This window comes from Parasteatoda tepidariorum, chromosome X1 (genome assembly GCF_043381705.1).
Source record: "Parasteatoda tepidariorum isolate YZ-2023 chromosome X1, CAS_Ptep_4.0, whole genome shotgun sequence".
NCBI classification, from domain to species: domain Eukaryota; kingdom Metazoa; phylum Arthropoda; class Arachnida; order Araneae; family Theridiidae; genus Parasteatoda; species Parasteatoda tepidariorum.
Genome location: NC_092214.1, coordinates 38421748 through 38442599, shown reverse-complemented (window position 1 = coordinate 38442599; position 20852 = coordinate 38421748). Strand labels below are relative to the sequence as shown.

Genomic DNA, 20852 nt, shown 5'->3' with positions numbered 1-20852 from the left:
TTTTTTCTTCTAATTTTTCTTGTTGCAGTTGGGGATTTTTTTCCCATATATATTTTCTTTTTTCTACCTATGCCTTCAAGAGATTACTGAATTACTTTAGAAAGCTGAATTTCTGTTTCAGGTGTTATATTATTTGGCACTGAAACCTCTTCATTATTTAAAATGTCATATAAATGTTCTATTTCTCCTAAAACTCTAAAGTACTAAGTAAATAAAATCAAAACATTTATACTGTGTAGAGACAGAAAAATAAAATTGAACAATATAACCTTTTTTAAGTAAAAGGATTTAGAATCATAAACTTAAAATATCACTTGCTTAAACACATCATATTAATATAAATATTTCAAACTAATAAATCCTAGCTTATGTTTGTACCTATCCAAAGGAATCGCAATCTGTGAGTGAAACTTAAAAACATAAAAAGTGCTTGATATATATATTTTTAAATTTTAATTAAAATATTTGGAGCCTTTATTATTAATCTATACGGAAATCCCATTTTATTTTTTTTATAAAAAAGTTAGCATAATGGAAATGCAACAGTAATCCTTCATTGTTAAATAAACTGAATTCTTTCTTTTCATTTGAAAGCATCAAAGTAAATATATAACCAACAGTCGTGATACATCAAGAGCACTATTTTTAGTTAATAAACCAACGCGATTTGCTATTAAATAGTTTTAAAACTAGTTTTTATTTTTTAAGGAATTATTTTAACTGGAATTAAAAAATTTCTTTTTTTGAATTTGTATTTTTGATTGTATAATTTTGCAAATATCCTGCTGAAAAGTTTCTAAAAGTTGACTTTCTTGGAGATATGATTTCTTTTAAACAACTAAGAAGTAAAAATTTGCTGAAATGAAACATTTAATTTACTTATTTTTCTGTGATAATTTCTGATTGCCAATTTTTTCTATCTAATACTAAATTAGCCCTATCATATTGTAGGAAGTATTTGTGTGACGTTGTTCGTATTAAACTGAAGTGCTATGAAGTCTCTAAGACAAGAATTCAGTCTGCAGAAGAGTATTTAAAACACTTCCTAGAAGCTGAAGTCAAAAATTTATGGCCACCTGGTTGGATGCAATCCAGGTTATTGTTTTGATTGTTTTTTTAATTTAAATGAAATTAATAACCTCATACTTTTTTTAAATTTTGCTCCTTTGAACTTTAATATGCTAAAATTTTGTTATTTTTATAATTAAAGCAGTATTAAAATATTTTACTAGAGCTATTTGCGATTTTGCGGTGTTCTGAATTCACAGAAAATGGTAAAGGGGATACAAGAAAAGGTACCCATGTTTCTGGGATGTAAAATTCTCCTTCAATAAAAATAGAAGGAGGAGAAAAAAATAGTGCAACAGCAAACTTGTATGGGCAAACATACGCTAATTTTTTTTTTCTGTGTTAAAAGCAGAACGAAAAAGGGAAGTACCGTATATTCCGGTGTATAACGCGCACTTTTAATACAAAAAATAACATTGGAATCTACGGCGAATATAAAAAATTATGGATTAAAAAAATTTAAATATAGAAAAATACTTTTATTTTAAAGAAATAACATACCTTTACCTATATACTTCATTGATTTTCGTTATTACATAAATAGTTCATTATATTCGTCTTCCGCTATCAATTACAATTATTAAAATTTTTTTGTATTATAATTACAATTTTTTTTTGTATTATCTGTAAGGTGGGACCTAAACATGTCCCACTCTAAAAGGCTTTGTGGTTTTCTATCGCAACCGGGACGGTTTTGCCAGATGTTTTTTACCCACAATTTAACACCATTTTTGTCCATTCAGAATCACATTATTGCTCTTTCAATTCTACCCTCACATACATGTCAAATTCAGTTCTTTTATTTTTTAAAAAGATAGGGAAAAATACTTTTTATTTACCATCTTGAAAGACGAGATATTGCACATGTACAATCCAAATTTTCGTGCCCGTTATACGAAGAGTATATCTTAAAATTTAAAAAAAGTAATTAGAATACAGGTGCGCGTTATATGACGGGGCGCGTTATGCGCCGGAATATACGGTAATTTCGGGTTGGGTTGAATTGATATAGAAATTTTGGTTTAAATTCTTAGTTGAGTTATTATAACTGAGTCAATTAATAATCACATTTTTCCTAATTGTAATATATATATTTGCATATCTTTAAAGATTTGCATTTTAAATAGGGACTTTCCTATAGTGAAAAAAAGACTCAGAAATTCGGAAGTCCTGATTCCTAAGGACCCACAGTTTCCAAAGGGGAAGTGTAGCAAAGTCTAGCAGATACACTGCCTTTAATTTATTTAAAGAAATATTTTATTAAAATTGTGTAGCTTTTTGTTTTTGATATATTTGCATTCTTTTGTATAGTTGATTCTAGAAAATAATATTATTGTTACTTAATTTTTTTTTAAGCCAACAGTTTAAAAATTTTTTAAAAATTTTTTCATTAAGTTATTGCTTTTGTCATTATAGAATACTATTCAGAGAAAGCAGAGCTGCTCATTTTTCTATAACGTAAGCATTTTTTCTCATTATATATTTTTCAATTAGATTAGTTTATTGGAACAAATTTTTAATTTATTATTTTCTTTAGGAATAGACCAAAGAAACAAATACTGATCCCTAAAAAGTTGAATCCATTGACTCCTGTAATGCTTACTATGAAGCCTGCAGTGTCTCTCCTTAACAATACTGTTATAACTCAGGAATCTGACTATGAACAGTCTGTTCATGATAAAAGTGTGCCTTTATTATCATCAGTTGAAAATGCCGTAGAGAAAAGAGAACATGTTGATGTTATGTCATCTAATCAGGTGCTGTCTTCTGAAGAAAGGGCAGCTGAGCTCGCAAAGCTGTTTGCATTTCCTTTAAAGTCAGTTATTACTGATGAATATTCAGTTTTGAAAAGCCATGAGAGTGTAGCCTCTACAAGTAAGGTAACATATGAACTTCCTCCTAAGACCCCTTCTCCACATCATGTAAATACAATTTCAGATAGTTTATTGGGATCAAAACCTGCTACACCTAAAAGTGATAAGCATTCAAAATTAACACAAAATAAACAAACTACATTTTCTCCTAAAGTGCCAGACTTTAACACATTTGCAGAGGGGTCTCTTGCATCAGATATGCTTGCTCGAATAATATGTGCAAGTTTAGCTGATTTTCCTTATGCAGGTTCACAAAATACAGACAATACATCATCAAAATCTGCTAGTGTTATTTCACCAAACCCATCCGTTTTAAAGGAATCACGTACTTCTTTACCTTCTAAATATTCCAGTGACACTCATACTAGTCCTAAAAAAATAGATATAAAGCCATATAATTTTGATGCAAGGAAATCTAGTCAGGATAGTGGACATAACTTTCCAAACCTTGCAAGTGTGGAATCTTTTATGAGTGCTAAAAATCAAAGTATACAAAGATCTAGTGATGCAATTAACAAAAGTAAGAATCATTCTGATATTTCTTCTGCTGTTAATTTGAAATTAAAAGATTCCATTGTTCCTCATTCTAGACAGTTTGCTGAAGCATTTGAAAAAACTGATATCCCCCCTATTCAAAAGCATAATCCCAAAAGTGTCAAATATTCAGCAGTTTCGTCAATTGCCATGACTAATGCTTCCTCCCGATTAATTAGTGAACATTTGAGTGATTATCCTTCGAGCACATCTCCAAGAACTTCTTTGGAAAGTACTCAAAAAGTACCATTTGATCTTGCTAAGTATAGTTCAGCTATCTCATCTCAGGGTACTGTTACTGCTCCATACAAAAAACGATCCAAGTATAGCCAAAGTGGTAATAAAACTAGTGATCAGTGGTCTCATTTTTTAGATGCAAGCTTAGGTCCATCCCTTTTAGAAGGGATGAAAGGTTTTCCATTTCCTGTTAGTTCATTACCCACTCCACCACCTGCACATTCATCTTCTCCTCATCGGACTTCAGCTCATTCACAGCACAATTCATCTAGAACTACATCACATATTTCTCCGGGGCTAAGAAGTATACATGAATCAAAAAGTGATACAACTAATCATAACACACAAGCTCATTCCAACATTGTCACTTCGTCTGAAATTCAACGACGGCAGTCGTTGGTAAGTAAAATTAATCTATTCTCTATCTTTAATAAACTTTAAATACACACTGTTTGACACTTGAGAGAACAGTTAAATTTGACATATATATATATTTACTGTATTATAATCCTCACATATCAATGCAGTGTAGATTTTTTATTTACTACGATCAGTTTTTTTTTTTTTAAATTTATAATTGTCACTGAGAATGATCACTATTTGTCCCTTTGAAATATGCAGAATATATCAGAATAAAAGCAATATTGAAACATGAATACTAATGAAAAAATGTGTGGAATTTTAGTGCAAAATTTTAAAAAAAAACCTACAAACTATTGATTTAAAAATCAATGTGCCATCAATCCATTTTCCATTCAATGTTACAAAGCAAATTTACTTTCCAAATACATATCTAAATGGTTATGCAACCCTGAATCCACATTATTTTGTAAAACACATTTTTAACAGTTCATTATTCCATGTCATTTTTCAAATCCTCATGTTGTGTATACAGTAGAGAACCATTTATCCGGTATCCAGATAACCGGGAAAAATTTTGATCAGTATTCCCGCCATTTTAAACTAGAACGATTATGAAAAAAAGCGGAAATGAACTCATCCTTGAAGTTGAGTAGAGGAAAATATAAGGAAGGGGAGAATTTTTTCCCCCGTTTACCCAGAGAAACGTCATTTCCTCCGTGACCTTGAAGGCAGGGAAGGGAGGAATGTTTTATTTTCTCCTTTAGACCGTCAATCAAGCTGAAGGGTGTGGCATGCTGATTTCGTTTTCTGTATAATTTACGAGGCAGGTGGGGAAAATGCATTGCATGCATATCAGTGAACAGAAGATGAAAGAAAAAAATATATTTATCTATTTGACATCGATTAATAAAAATAAAATCTTTTTCTTATGAATAAATTCAAGTGCGGTATCATTTGCAAGTTTTTATTGATGTGGAATCACATCTGCTGTAATTAAATATCGTGTTTTTATCAACAAAAAAAAAAATAAATAAAAGGAGAATTGTTTATTAATTTAAACATAGGATTATTTTATGAAGCAGATTGCAGTTTTGTTTTTCTGATTCCACTATGTTTGATTTTTTTTTCTTTTCACGATAAATTTTGCACTCAATAAATTAATTCTTTTTATTCATAAATTTTATCATTAGGTTTTTTTTTTTTTTAAAATTCCGTTGATCTTGCCTTGTTCCGGATTTCAATATTTATGCTAGTGCCTTTTTTAACTATCGTTTCGATAATTTTCAAGTGTTTTTATTTAGATTAATAAGTTTTCCTTTTATCGTTTCCTCTGTATAATTAGGTATGAAATATATTGCGTTATTTAACCATTGGTTTTGTTTATATTAGTTAATTTAGGAATTGTAATTATTTTTAAAAAATAAATACGAGAATTTTATATTTTTTAATCTTGTTTTTCTTGTCTAAACGTGCAATTTTTTTTATTTTTTTAAACGTTATTTTTCTACCATTTTCTTTTTCTTTTTAAAGTTAGGAATACCTTTCTTTTTTCTCTTACTTTATGCATTACACTTTTTCCTTGAAATTCGGGTTCGATAAAACATCGATTAACGACACTTTTTGGTCGATCCAGAAAACCGGGAAATTCAGACATCCGGGATAGCGATGGTCCCGAGCATCCCGGATAATTGGTTCTCTACTGTATTACAATATGCACTTACATGACTTAAATTATACATCTGTTTCCCCACTGTTCTGTTGCATTGATTTCCTTCTATACTTTTTTAAATGAAATGTTTCAGTATATTTTTGATAAATTTTTTTTTCAAAAACATTATATTTTGTAAGTTGCTTTTTGAAACCAGTTGGTCTGCCCTCATGAACATACTGCTTTGTGGCTCCAAATTGACCTTTCTGTTTTCTTCACTGGAGTCTCTCTACTTTGTTCTTATTGATTACTCAGTTATAGTAGACTGGCATAATGTATTTTAAATGCATTTGGAAGGATTAAATAATTTCCACAAACTCATAACGTTGTTTTAAATGCTTTATTCTTTTTCAAAAGATTGTAGTTCCTACACCACTAAAAAAAAGCTGTAAAAGAAGGTCACTTAAATATGGATCTTACTTTTATATTTATTAGACATAACTTTATGGTGCAACATGTCCACCTTTGATTTTTTGTGCCATTTAAAGATACATTCAACACAACTTTCTTTTAAATTCCACTTTTCTTTCTAGTTGAAATAATTGGTTGCTGCATTCAAAAAAATTTTTTAAGATAAAATAAAAATAAATTGTTAAAATAATTTTAAAACAGGAAATAACTCAACTCCTAGAGTTTTTTAATTAGTATTCTAAAATTGTTTCAAAATTTTAGTAAGAAAGTTTTTTTTAAAATTTACTAACAAGATTGAAATATTTTCAGTACCGACTACTTAAAAAAATCAAGTTCATTCTGGTGATATTTAATTTTATAAAATGGCTTATTTTATATACTAGTATATTCATAACTTAAAAGAGGGTTTCCAAATTTAACTTAATCAAAACACTAAAATCTTTTCTAATTACTACACGCACAATTTAATTTAAACTGTTTTAGTTTACATTTGACATTTTGATTAAACACTCATAGGTTTTTGAAATATTGGGGCATTCAATAACTTTCTAGTTCATAAACAGTTTTCATTTGGATTCTTTTACCCTCTTCTCCAGTTTTATCTTTTTTACCTCTAGTGTACAACTTTCCCATGAAGTGTGCTCCACTTATGTAGTTTTTTTTTTTTTTGTGGGTTGGAAACTGGAATTTGTTAAACACATTTGTGTAGCACATCTTTCAGAATTTGAGAAAGAATTAAATTCTAAATTTTCTGACTTGAAAAAGTAAATTTTTTTTTTCCTTTTTAAAATATATGCTCTCCAAAATTTTAATTATGATATTATAAAATTTTTTATAATGATTTTATTAAAAGATGATATGGTCTTAATGTGTTTTTGTGTTTTGATATAATAATAATTCTGTTCTTGTAGATTTTATTTTAAAAAGTAGCTGATTTTATTAGTAGCAATCACTGTTACATTGTATCTAATATTTAACCCATAACATGCTGTTCCTAACAAAAAATAGCCTTTTAGGTTTTAATCCAGTGATCAGGGCACAATTTTATCTTTTAAGATCAGAAGCAAATTCTGCTAGTGCTAAAAATACCAGTAACAGAACTAGAGCTTATGCTAGTATTTTTTAAAGCAATATCACAATGCAGAAAATGTGACAAAATGACTATTGTGCGGCATATTGCAACTTGGGAGCGGCATTTATGATATATTGATTATGGTACAGGGGATAGTTTTTGTCTTCCAATGAGGTGAACCAGTTTCGAATTTCGTGATGGCTGGTCGATATGAATTCCGTATCCGGCTTGCAAAATTGGGTCGGCTGTTCATCTACGGTTATTATTTTTTTTAAAAAGTAGCTATTGTATTGAATGGTTACTGTTAAAAATAGGCTGTAAAGTTTTACAGAGACAAAATACAAGGTTTATAAATTTTAGTTTCAGGAAATTTTTTATTATTGATGCAGTTTTGGCTAAAATAATTATAATGTTAAAGGAAGAACAAAAGGAGGAATTATTTTAGCGTAGTATGGCACAGTTCTGAAAATGTTCACACTCTTAAAAGTTTAACTTTTTGACCCCTAAAGTTTTAATAAGAATTTTTTGTAAGAACTCTCCCATTCAAAAAGAACTCAATTTAAAATAAAAATTATTTAGTTGTGAATTATAATTTTTCAAACTAAAATAATCAATTTAAAATAAAAATTATTTAGTTGTGAATTATAATTTTTCAAACTAAAATAATTTTGCCGCATTGTTTTCATGCCTTCTCATCATACTCTGAATTATTAATTACCATTTTGAGTTCATTATAAAATCTTAAAGGTGCAGAGTACTGGAAAATGAATTGGCAACTCTATTTACGGGAAATGCTATTGTATTTGTTATAAAAAGGTGTGGTACTTCAGAGACCTATAATATTCCAGGTTCTCAGATTTTTTATTGACAAAACCTGCAATTAAATTGTGCATACTATTAATCAGTTTTGAAATGTGCAAATTTCTCGCATTCTGAAAATTTTGTATTTTAATAACATTGTATTAAAGTCATTAAGAATTTAAAAACCATGTCAAAATAAATAGTAATAACTGCCGAAAAAGCATTCTACATAACCATGGGAATTTCAATCAAGCGCTTTTCAGATTGCGAATTTCAATGGAGCTTTTTTTACTCAGTTGTGGGATTCAAAATTTGGTGGTGGAAGTGATATGTTTTATATATAAAAATTTTAATGGTGTTGTTGAAATAACCGAAGAAAGATAAATTTAATAATTGCCCAAATAACAGAAAATGAATTTGATTTAAGACTGCATCGTTAAAAATTAAGCTCATTGAATGTGATTGCTCAAATTTGAAATTTGCTTGTTATAATAACGTCATATTAAAAATATCAGAACTGTGGTGTAAATAGGCCATAAAAACAAAAAGTAACTGGCGAGAAAATGAAATGAAATTACAACGGAATCCCCATGAACTGAGCTCTTTAAAAAAGTGATTTCCCAAATCAGAAATTTCATTCTTGTTAAAATATATTTAATATATTGGAATTTAAAAAATCACATGAAAACAGGCGAAAAAGCCACAAGTTGAGAAAAAAATATAATTTTAAAATGACATGGATTTGTTTGTGAATCATCGCGAATCTCAATGCTATTTATTCAAATTTGAAATGTGCATGTTGTGATAACGTATCAAAATTTGAAAAGCCATAAGAAAAAAGAAACAAATTCAAAAGTAACTGCCTAGAATACAATTAAAAACAAAACTGCACATTAACGATGGGATAGCTACGATTTAAGCATTTCAAAAGGGGATTATTCCAAATTGAACTTAAGGAGTTACAGTAACAAAGTATTAAAAATATTGCGTACGGAAAAAATGATGAAAACCTAGACTATAAGCCATTACTAGCGGTTTTTACTACTACATTTTTCTTTAACTAGCAAATTGCTTCTAGCTAGGCGACAAAATTGTGCCCCACCAGTGATACAAAAAAATTAGTGATTAAATAAAAATTATATAAAATTAACTAATTATTTTGTCTATAATATGGTTTTCTTTTTCACCACCCTCTCTTGTTAACTTTTATTCTACGAATATTCTATTATAGATACAAGGTCCTTGGAAGTCAAGTTCATCTCAATCTCCATCTACCTCTCTTAGTCATTTCATGGCAAGCACATCCCCACCTATTTCAAATCCATGTAAATCTACCTCACCAAATCATCATAACACTAATTCTCATGCTATTATGTCCCCAGTCCCTGCACATTCTATGTCACAAATTGAAAAGGCCACTTCTGCTTACAACCGTAGTCATAGTCCTTTACCACTTCGTGCAAGCCCTTCTCATATGTCTCTTAGTCATCCAGTAAAAACCTCATCACCATCCAATACATATTCTCATTTGGTGACACCTCCATTCACGACACACCAGTCCAGTCATTCTGTGTCTTCTAACCTCCATCAAGCTGTTGTGCGTAATACTTATGATCCATCAAACCTTACAACTACATCCAATTCTACTGCAGGCACATATACTACTAATCAAGGTGAGTTTACCACCACTTCTTGCATGCCTCACAATTTTTAAACTATACATCATTAACACTACATTTTAAGATAAACATGCTTTATTGCATTCAGTTATTTCTGTAATTAGAAAACTATAATTGAAATGATGAAAGAAATTAAACTTTGTTTTTCAGGAAGTAGACTAACTTTAAATTATATTTTTATTTTTGGTTTAAAATTTTCATCATTAAGGAAATATTGGCAAGTGTTAAAAAACGTATTGATTAATCTTGGAAATAACTTTAATTTAGTATGTTTAAATTCAGTGTTCTCCTTTAGTGTTTTTAAAAGGGAGGCCAACCCTGTCTGCCCTTTGATGCACCCTCTTGTATTCCATTTTGTAAAAATAAGCCACCATCCTTTAAAAAAATCTGTCTTTTTTATTCACATTCCATTTTAAAAGAAAATTTATTCACTGTTTAACTACACTGGTGAAATTTATAGGTTAAATTGTAATTACTATTACGAATTTTTTTTTAGTTAGGATTATTCTCGAGTTGGGGGTACATTAATGAATTTTTTAAGTGATTTTAAATAAATGCATTTTTTTGTTGAAAAAATGCTCTTTTAATTTGTTTTCTCTTAATTTTCTGTAAAAGAAACTCTCAAGTTGTTTATCAATTAATCATTTTTTTTTTTTAAATTTACTTTTTTTTTCAAAAAATGTGCACTTGGTGATTGTCTTTCAGCATGCTTTTAGTTATTCTTTATAAACTAAAATTTTTTCTCTTAGCTCGAAGAGAAGTGAGAATTACTTTTTGAAATACATGCTTGAAATAGTATAAAAATGTACTTTAAAAATTGTTGAGAATGAATTTCAGTTATTACACAATATTACGCTTTTTGATAAATTTCTACGTTGTTTAGTGAGTGCTCTAGCTCTTTTCTGTGAGGAAGCACCATGCCCTTTTATATTGTTAGGGAGAACTCTGTTAAATTCAAACATTTTTAATTTCTTAAATGAGTATTAGCTTAAAATAAGAATTAACCCCTTACCTGCCGAGTAAATTTTACGTGATTCACTCCCCAGTGCCACAGTTTTTCACTCAAGTGCGGTTTGTTACACAATGTTTTGGTGGGGAAAAAAGATGTGCGCTTTGCAATTTAAGAACAGTTTACTTTCACAAGAGAAGAAAAAGGAAAAAAGAAAATACGAAACTTAAATTAAAGAATAAAAATACAATATAAAAGATGTTAAAACTTAGCTCTTGTATGATAAATCCTGAAACATGGTTGGATCATAAGCCAACATCACATTCATTGCATTGATAACGAGATTCTCAACGAATATACACGGGAAACGAAAGCGAAAGAAGAATAAACCCGACCTTACTCAAATAGAAACGCACAAGCAATAAATATTATGATATCACTTTTCCAACACGTCCCTTTCCCATTACCCCCTTCTCCGAAATTGGTAATACATTCATTGCAAACACTTTCGTTGGCAAACACTTTCAAGGTCATTTTACTGCATTCACAAGTCGGGGGCGCAGTTCTATTTATAGCAGCGCATTGCAAAGCATCGTACTTCGGGAAAGCGTATATATACGCCTGCGGCAGTTAACGCATCATCTGGCCGAGGCATATATATACTCCCGCGTCAGTTAAGAGGTTAAGTAGTGTTTCAATTTAATATAAAATTTTAAAATGAAAAGAATCTTAAGTTAAAAGTTAGCAATAATTTTTTCAATAGTTATAAATTGTTTATCAATTGAATTTATTGTATCAGTTTTAAGTAATTGGTCATTTCTAATCAAAATATAAATTTCTATTATAATAATGAAGTCACTCTATTCTACAATTTGTTATAAATATAATAGGCAGCCAAAGAAAAACAATTACTTACTGAAAGTTTTGATTTGCTAGTAATTGATAATAAATAAATAGCTGTCAGAATTTTAAGACAATATAATAACTTTATTTTTGTAATTATATGTATATTTGTTAATTTTATAAATCTTCAAAGGTTTGTGTTTTTATTTTGGCATTTAAGAGATCTCTAATTCATCTATGTTTAAAATGCTAGTGAAAACTAGGGGTGCACCTGAATATAATGACATTAAAGATATTTATAATTATATTTTTCTTTTTGAAAAATGAAGTTGTACAATTTTGATTCATCCATTCGAGTCATCAGTTTTAAATGCTCTCAAATTCCATCATTCTATTGGGTTTTTGGAGTTAATTGCTACAGATTTCTTCATAAACTGTGTGACTTTTCTACTGCATTTTTATCAGTAATTGCCAGAATTCCACATTATTAATACATTATTATGATACACAAATTTCAAAATACAGTTTTTACTTTTTGACATCCTTTATTCGTGTCCATTTCATTAATAATCCTCTTGAATTTATGATTATCTTTTATGCAGCCATTGTCTGATTTCTATGTGGTTTCAAAATCCTGGTATTGAAATACCAACATTTTAAAAACCAGTTATCATTATTACTTCTCACTAGTTTCGAGTCGCACATTTTTATAATAATTTTATTTGTGCTAATTTCATCATCTATTCAAGTTATATTTCGATAATTTTCTTGGCAGTTATTGCTGTGTATGGCCACATGGTTTTAAAAATCTTGATGGTTATAATGACTCTTGAATGGCACCTTTGAATGTGCATTTTATTGTACCGTTTTTATTGCAAATCTAAGTGATATATGTTGTTGGTAGTTACTGCTATGCTTTTTTACTTTGTTGTAAAAATCCTGTTATTTTTAATACACATGATATAGATACTTGAATCAAGCATTTAAATTTAGGATTTATTTATGTCTATTTCATAGCAAACATAAAGGAATTTTTTTTAAGAATTTTTTTGGTAGTTGTTGCTGTTCTTTTTCATATGGCTTCAAAAATTCTGATATTTTTACTAAAATAATTTTTACACCTGATGAGTATCAAATGTCTCATTTTAATAATCACTTTATATGCACTTTGAGCTGATTTGATTATCAATCCAACTTAATTATGAAAAGTTTTTTTGGCAGTTGTTGCTTCTTTTTTTTTAGATATTAAAAAAAATCAATCTTATACAATATAATAGCTTGTCAAATTTAAAAAAAAGTCGTGTAATGAGTTTTTAACTGTTTACTGGTTTTAAACTTATTTAATTTTTTATTGCTTAAAAACCTATCTAAAGTTTAACATTCCTATAACTTTTACTAAATATAGATGTCCTAAATTTGAAAATATATTGCTAATTAAATTCTAAATCTTATTTTAAGTTATAATGCATTTGTTTTGTGTTAAATAATTTTAAACCACATGAAATTTCTTTAATTAAATTATTTACTTTGAAATTGTTCAATACCTTATTTAATTTTTACTTTTGTTGTAATAACATTATATTTAATTTATTTGAGAATTTTTGCATTTCTCTTTCTTCCTTTTCTTTCCCTTCAATTAATCTATTTTTTTGACTAGAAGGTAATATTTTTTTATAAATAAGGTCTAGTTTGGTGTTCTTCAGTTTTTACTGAATTTTAATGTTTAAAAGTATATTATTTTAAGCAAATATATTACTCAGTTGAGTGATAAAAAAGATTTAAGTGCCTAAAAGGCTGATGTTGGAAGAAAGTTACCATAATTGCTGTGGACTTGTATAAGTACTTGGGTATGCGCCCTTCATTTACGCCTGCTGTTCAAGCGGCCCTTCACTCAAAAAGTTTGGGGAATATTGTAATTGTTTTCATTTGGGAGACCTCTAATTTATCTATGCCATTTTCTTTTTTGAAATTCTTTCAGAGGTAAAACCTTTGTAATTTAAAAGAATTATTGGCTTAATTTTCAATTTTCAACTCTACACTTTTCTCTGATGAAGATGTTATAATTTCTTGGATTCAAAAAGTAATTTTTGCTTTTCTCCATTTACACTTAACTGGTATTAAAATTATCTACTCTTTGCTCCCATTTCTTGAGAATACATATATTCTTGATTTTTAGACATACATTTCAACCAATTAATAAGCAGTTAGTAAAACTAGTTTATCTTTCACACACACATATCACAGTTTTTCTTTGCTTTGTACCCTTAAATTAGAAGCTTTAGTGATTTTTATGCAATCTTCGGGTTTGTTGTAATAGCTTTTACTATAACAAGCCGTTTTCAGCAACTTAGTGCATTTCTCTTATTTGTGAAAATGTCAGATTTATGAAGGTGTACATTGTGAAGTTGCACTTTCTGAATTATGGCACATTTGCCTGGAGCCAAGGGTGTGTTCAGGGTTTTAGCAGGCTTGGGCGAAACATTGAGGCAATGTTATCTGGATTGATGATCGTTTTTTATTTTAAAAAATATGCATTAAACCTTAGAATTTTTTTGTATTAATATGATTTTTAAATTCTTTTCACATTTAATGATCTAGAAAGATAAAATAGATAAATAATACTTAATATTATATAACTACAATACTGCATCTAAAATTCTTAATACCGCTAATAATAAAAAGATTAGTATTTAATTATTACAAACTAATTACTGAATAAAAGAAGTTTTCTTTTTATCAAACCAAATTCAACATTTTATATAAGAAAACAAAATTTGCCAAATGCAAAGTAAGTAAATCAATTTAGATTAAAAAACAGTTTTAAAAATAAATTTTTCTTAGCAAAACAAGTCTATTCTTTATTTACAAGTAGATACATTAACTACATATTTAATAAAATTTAAAATTACTTGTATTTAAATAAATATGTATAAAATTAAATGGGTATAATTGAAATATTACCAAATTATTTTTCATACTAGTATGAGCACATTAAGATATGAAAATAATATAAAAGATTAATAAAAATTATAATTTAAAAGTTACATGTTTGTCTATATTTTAACTCTTGAACAAAAATAGAAAAAACAAATCATATTTTCTATGTAAATATTTGATTTAAAAAAGAACAAACATGTGATTTTTAAATCAATAAATTTTTTAATTAAAATATTTTTAAATCATGCCAACCCTGCTTTTTATCTTGTTATTATCTGAGAGATTGCCCTCACAAATGGGCACTAATTTAAAGTTAAAATATTAATTTCTATGACAAAATGTGAATTCAGATATGGTTATCTAAAAAATTTCACTCCTGATTTTAAGGAATATTAACTGAAAAAACATTGAGCATATTTATAAATATAAATTAACTCGTATGAATAATATATCTAATGAATTAGAAAAATATAACCAAGATTTAGCAAATATGAAAATTATAGTATTACTTTCAACTGTGGATATGTTAATTATTGTAATAATTTTTCTAGCTTTTTACGCCGTAAAATTGTCTTTTAAAACAGTCTGTTAGTCATCGATGATATCAAATATGTTTTTTTTCAGTTTTGAAAATGAATGTACAGCAGCAATGGTACAGGAACAGTAAGACGAATTTTTAGAGCAATCACCAAATTTGACATAGCATCAGTAAGGTTGTTTTTCTATAATATTCAGTGTCTTTCTTGAAACTAGATTCATTTGCAGTAACTAAACAACAGGATGAGTGTAGATGTGTGTGACAATAGCAATGTATTCTTCGCAACCCCAAGTGGATAGGTTTATTATGCTTACACATGCCACAACAATTAGCTATAAGATAAATAACGTTTTCTTACTCAATGTGACAAAAAAGTGAAGGAAGGGAGGAAAAAAAAACTTGTAATAAAATTAACCAGCTTTGAATTTTTGATGACCCTGGGTGCTTTCATAGTCTGTTCACCCCTAAGTACAGCCTTGGATGGAGCACAATTCACACACCTCTACTTGATAACTATGAGGTCTTTTTATTGGTATGTTATGAAAGTATGAGAAGCAATTGTGTGTGACCTTTGGCATTCTAGTCTTGCTACCGTAAAATTGCTTTACACTGTTCCTTTAAAGCTTTAAAATTGCATTTTGACACATTTCACATTTAGATGCAAAAATTATAGTTATAAAGCTTTTGAATTTACATATTAATTGTCTATTTGCTTACTGATTAAAATTATTTTTCTTCTACAGAAACAAAAACTGTGAATCCACGGACTAATTAAGTGCCATCTGCTTACATAATGTGCCGATTAGGTGTTTGTTATTTATTTTCATAGCATCACATTGTACAAGTTTTCATTTAAGAATTAAAGGAAAATAAAGCTAATGGAGGAGTTGATTTTGTATATATAGTTATGTATGTTTTGAGTGGCAGTGAGATTTCTGTGATTAATTTCCTTGTAAATGCAGCTTTGTAAATTTAACTGCCCTTAATGTATGTGCATAATATGGTAAATTGGAGTGATAATTATGTACAGTATAAATAACCCCTTCTGTATATTCTGTCTTGGGGCATATTTTTGTCAACATGAGTGTTATTTGTACAGTGTACATTCATTCTTGTTTTGCTTCCTGTGTGTTTTTAGTGAACTTCCATTGAAATTTAAGTCAATATTGACCTAGCCAAGTTTATTTATATGCAGCATTTCAAATCAAACAAGTGTTCGTCTCTAGTTAACAGCTGTATAAATGATTTTAGAATGTGGTCAATTTTCAACACATTTTGTATATTCATAAGATTTTTAGATAATATTGTTAATTATAAAATATTAAATCTTTTTATTTTATAATATAGACCTTAGCATATCTTAAATTACTTAACTCATTGGTGCTTTTTATGTGTATTTTTTAGCTTATATTTAAAAGTTAATCTTTTTTTTTTTAAACCTATGAAGGTTTTGGTTTCCTGGTGCATTTCAATAAAATAATACTACGTAAAATAATGAAACATTGTCTATGATATTTTTTATCAAGTAGCAAAATTTATTTAGGAAATAACTGATAGGAGAGAAATGGTTTTTGCTTCATAAATAATGCTTACTCTATTGTAGACAAAAATTGCTTAGTATGAATGTTTTATTACAAATGTAAATGTTTAAAAACTGTTGCTGATGTAAAAGTTTTGATTTATGAATGTAAAGATTTGGTAACAGACTGTTTAAGAAAAAGAGCTCTGAGTGTTGTATAAATTTTTTTTTTTCTTATTGAGAGAATATAACAAATTTTTGTTTTTATTTATTTTGTTTAAGAAACATTGATGTTGTTTTGAAATCAAATTTTACAAATGTGATGTTACAGGTTTTTATGCAACTGTAGTTACAAGCAATAAAAGCTATCTATTCTGAAAAATTAATGTTTCTTTAATGATTTAAGTATTTTTTAAGTTTTGTTCATGATAATGCTGGATCAATTAACATTCAGTCAAGTGCTCATGTTTGGAATAATTTGGTGATTTTCTCATCTGGCATTCCGCTAATATTTTAAGAGTAGATTGTTTGAAGAAAATTGCATGATCATCAAAAAGAATGGTGAATTGATAACTAATTTGCCATTGTTAATCTGTGATTTCTTATTTTCAAAACACATTTTAAAGGTCAAAGCAATTTTCTTTGTCTAATGTTTACTCCCCATTAAGGACATTGAATTTAATGTTATGCTTTTTAGGTACTATAATAAGATTTACCTCTGTTTGAACACTCTTACATATCTCGGGTCACATTGATTTACTCATATGCATTGAATATGCAAGAGATACCATTTTGGATTATCTTAGCATACATCAGGTTATCTTACCTGTCGATAGACAAAATAGTCTTGCTCTCCCTCCTGAACCAAGGCTTGAGTCTGTGACCTTGAGATGCCCACATTGGGTTTTTCTTTTCTTCCTGCCAGACTAATATTTTTTAAAAACTCTTTAATCAACTGAGATTGTCTACATTTGCTCAACCCAGCGGATACTGTCTTTCGTAGCTTTAAACTTTGCTTCAACAGCCAAGCTAAATTAGATGTAAATATTGAATGTGAAATAGTTTAATTTTTATATAAAAATGAAGCATTAAAATAGCTAAGACTTATTTTTTAGAAAATCATAATCTATGAAATAAATTTTTTTTTTAAATAATTGAATCAATGTTTACCAATGAATCATAGTAAAAAAGAGAAAAAAATTACATTAATTTGCACTTGTGAAATTTATTTTTAACTGTTGTATTGTTAAAAATGCTATTGACCCATGAAATTTGAAAAATTATGAGAAAAAAAAAACTGCTTATATAGTAAAAATATATATGAATCATTTTTATTTATGATTATTGAATGAACAGAATTTTTTTTTTTTGTAAGAAATAAAATTGAATCATTATTTATTAGCATTGTTTTCTTAAATTATTCATCATTCAAATTTATGATGTTGCCTCAGAGGGGAAACAGGTTAAATAATTTCTTTAGAACTTTTTACTTTTCATCAATTTTTTGTAAATGATAACATTTTGTATTGAAAGCACATTCAATATAACTTAAGTAGTTTTCTTCAAAATGTCTAAAGAAAATTCAACAAAATGTAGGCTGTGTTAATTAACGTCTAAACTTAGAAATTGACCCAAATTTGGGCATTTGACTGTAGTCTGAAAGTTCCTTATAAGTAGTTTACAACTTTGCCACCATTAATTGCAATTGAAGTTTGTTATATTTCCTCTATTCAGATGCTGCTACCCGTCCTAGAATCTTGTAACAATTTTTGTGGGGAGGGGTAATTGTTTCATTCAACCTAAAATTATCTGTTAAGTTGGCCATATCTTTATTATATATATATATTTTATTCTGTTCTTTGGCATATATTTTGTTTGTCTTAATTTGACTTGATTTCTAGAATCCTAATAATTCTTATGCCAGCAAATGGTTTATCATTCTATTGTATTTTAAGTTTAAATTTCAAGTTATGGTTCTTTATTATATTTGTAAGCATTTTAAAAATTGGCATCGTGACGTCGCTTTCATTATTTTATTTGTATTCTATTATAAGTTCAAACATTTTTACTTAAGATGGTGTATTAACCCCTATTATATTGACACCTTTTCTGTTTGCTTCCTAATATGATTTTTTATTTAAAAAAATGCTGTAGTTGACCTTATATATTTTAGTTTTAAAAATCTACATCATTTTTGTTGGTTATTGAATTTGATTTTTATTTAAAGTTCATTTGTCTATATATTTTTATTGGTTCTTTTTTATTTTGATTTGAAGATTTATTTTTCACCATATTTTTTTCTATTATAATGTTTAAACTATAATATTTGCAATGGTTTGTTAAGCCTAATATGTCTAATTATTTTTTTAAAATTTTGATTATAAAGCATTTTTAAGTTAGAAAATAGTTCATTTATCCTAATACATTAACAGAGTTTGATCATCAATAACTTTTAATTTGATTTTTTTTACAGTTTGAAATTTACATTTAAAAAACAAAGTTTGTGTGAGGTTGACATCTGGTCAGTCATTTTCTCAGTTTGATTTCCATTATAGTTTAAACATTGTAATTAAAAAAAAAAAAAATATTGAAGCTAATATTTTCTAAGTTAATGTGTCAAATTGACATCTTTTTTTATTTTTAAGTTTTTTAATTTGATTTCTTTTAAAGAGTATCAGTATTGTTATTTTTTTAGGTTAAATCAAATCCATTATAGTACGGTTCAGTACGAACTAAACTTTTTGGTATTGTGATATAGTTTACATATTGTATATTTTTAATTGTTGGCAATCAATTTAATTTTATCTGATGCTGCTCATTTCAATTTGTATTATATATACTCAGTTTTTCATCCAGAATGTGAGCTTCCTGTGTGGGAGAAAACTTATTGAAAACGTAATATTTTTTCAATCTGTCTAAAATTCCAAAGTAAACTAAATCAAAATATATAGTCTTGAAAAGAGACAAATGTATCATTTTTCAAATACTTTTATAGCAAGTTAAATTACAAATTTCAATAAAATATGACTAAAGTAATGTGGCATGTTTATATTTGTTGAATTAAAGTGAATTTCTGTATATGAAGTGTTGGTATTTTCTCAATGTCTTACAAAAGCAATACATTTAAAATAATTAATCCTTATATTATTAAAAATTGTTAGAATAGTGTTATATTTGCTTCTCAAATACAAAATAAGGTAAAGAAATAGCAAGTTATATAATAAATGTGTAGTTATCATCTAAAATAAGAATGAAACAGCATTTTTTTTTTTTTACAAAAGCTGATTAAATGCATTCTTATAAGTGTTATGTCCCTGCTTTCAGAATTAGCCGTTCTTCGGCCATTTTTAATTATATTTTTTATACTGCTTTAGTGCTATGACAGGATTAAACTTAAAGTAATTTAATTTCATTTTCTGAAGATAAAGATAATACTGATCTTAAAGAGCCGAGATTAGGTAGAAAGTTTCTCCTAAAAGTAAGAATGATCGGAACAAAAACAAATTTTCTATTTCAAGGGATTTTATTTCGATAGTGACTGAAAAATAGCTCAGTTTTAAGTGATTTATTTTACCTAAAACTTATTGGTGACATTTTCAGCTATTCTCAAAAGAACAATAACTTTATTTCCATTTTTTTTTATTTAATTGAGTAGAATTTTTTTAAAATAAAATTATAGGCTGTGTTTTATTTTTGAAAGAAAACAAAATTGTTTGAAAGCATCAAGAATTTGAAATTTTGATTTAAAATTTTTAATAATTTAGAAGTCTTAATTTCATAAAAATAAATTAAGAGAAAAAATATGTGTGTTAGAAATAAATTCATGTATAAACAATAAAATTTCATATAGGGTAAACCAACCAGTGAAGGAACACTACCCAGTGAAGGAACATTTCATATATATTGATTAAAAATAAGAATTTGAAAGTTTTTCTTCAGATTGATTGGTAACAATAGCTTACTGCCAAACAATAGGAAGTCATCTAGCGATGTTTTGGATTACCTGGTCAAATAGAATTCTCTGGAAAAATTTCTGAATTTGTTATTATCTCTGCAACACCTTGTTTCATTGAAAAAAATTATAAGGTGAGTATTTGTATTTATATGTTTGAAGTGGAATTAATTGCATGTAATAGTCTTATTTTTCTCACTGTAAAAAAGAGAATTCAAAATAGATTTATTGAAGTTACGTTTTATTTTTTTAAAGCACCATAGTATAATAAAGTACTGAGATAAGGGGGTGTTTATTCACTGGATCACCAAACGATGAAAATCCAGTGAAGGAAGTGTTCCTTTACTAGGTTTTTTTCTAAGTTAAT

At 27.8% G+C, this 20852-nt stretch overlaps 1 protein-coding gene across 5 annotated transcripts in view; it reads left to right on the top strand.

The window, feature by feature from the left end:
• LOC107451048 (yemanuclein) overlaps positions 1–19611 on the top strand; it is a 51652-nt gene extending 32041 nt beyond the window's left edge. The window contains exons 11-16 of one of the 5 annotated variants that reach the window (XM_016067019.4): positions 952–1095; positions 2485–2526; positions 2606–4112; positions 9300–9741; positions 15101–15184; positions 15758–19611. In XM_016067019.4, the coding sequence (XP_015922505.1) occupies positions 952–1095; positions 2485–2526; positions 2606–4112; positions 9300–9741; positions 15101–15156 (2191 nt within the window). In that variant the 3' untranslated portion in view covers positions 15157–15184; positions 15758–19611. Of the gene's footprint in view, positions 1–951; positions 1096–2484; positions 2527–2605; positions 4113–9299; positions 9742–15100; positions 15190–15757 lie in introns of all 5 variants that reach the window. The other 4 variants (XM_071187682.1, XR_011638245.1, XM_016067021.4 and 1 more) reach the window with 4 other exon arrangements.
• Positions 19612–20852: the final 1241 nt, after the last annotated feature.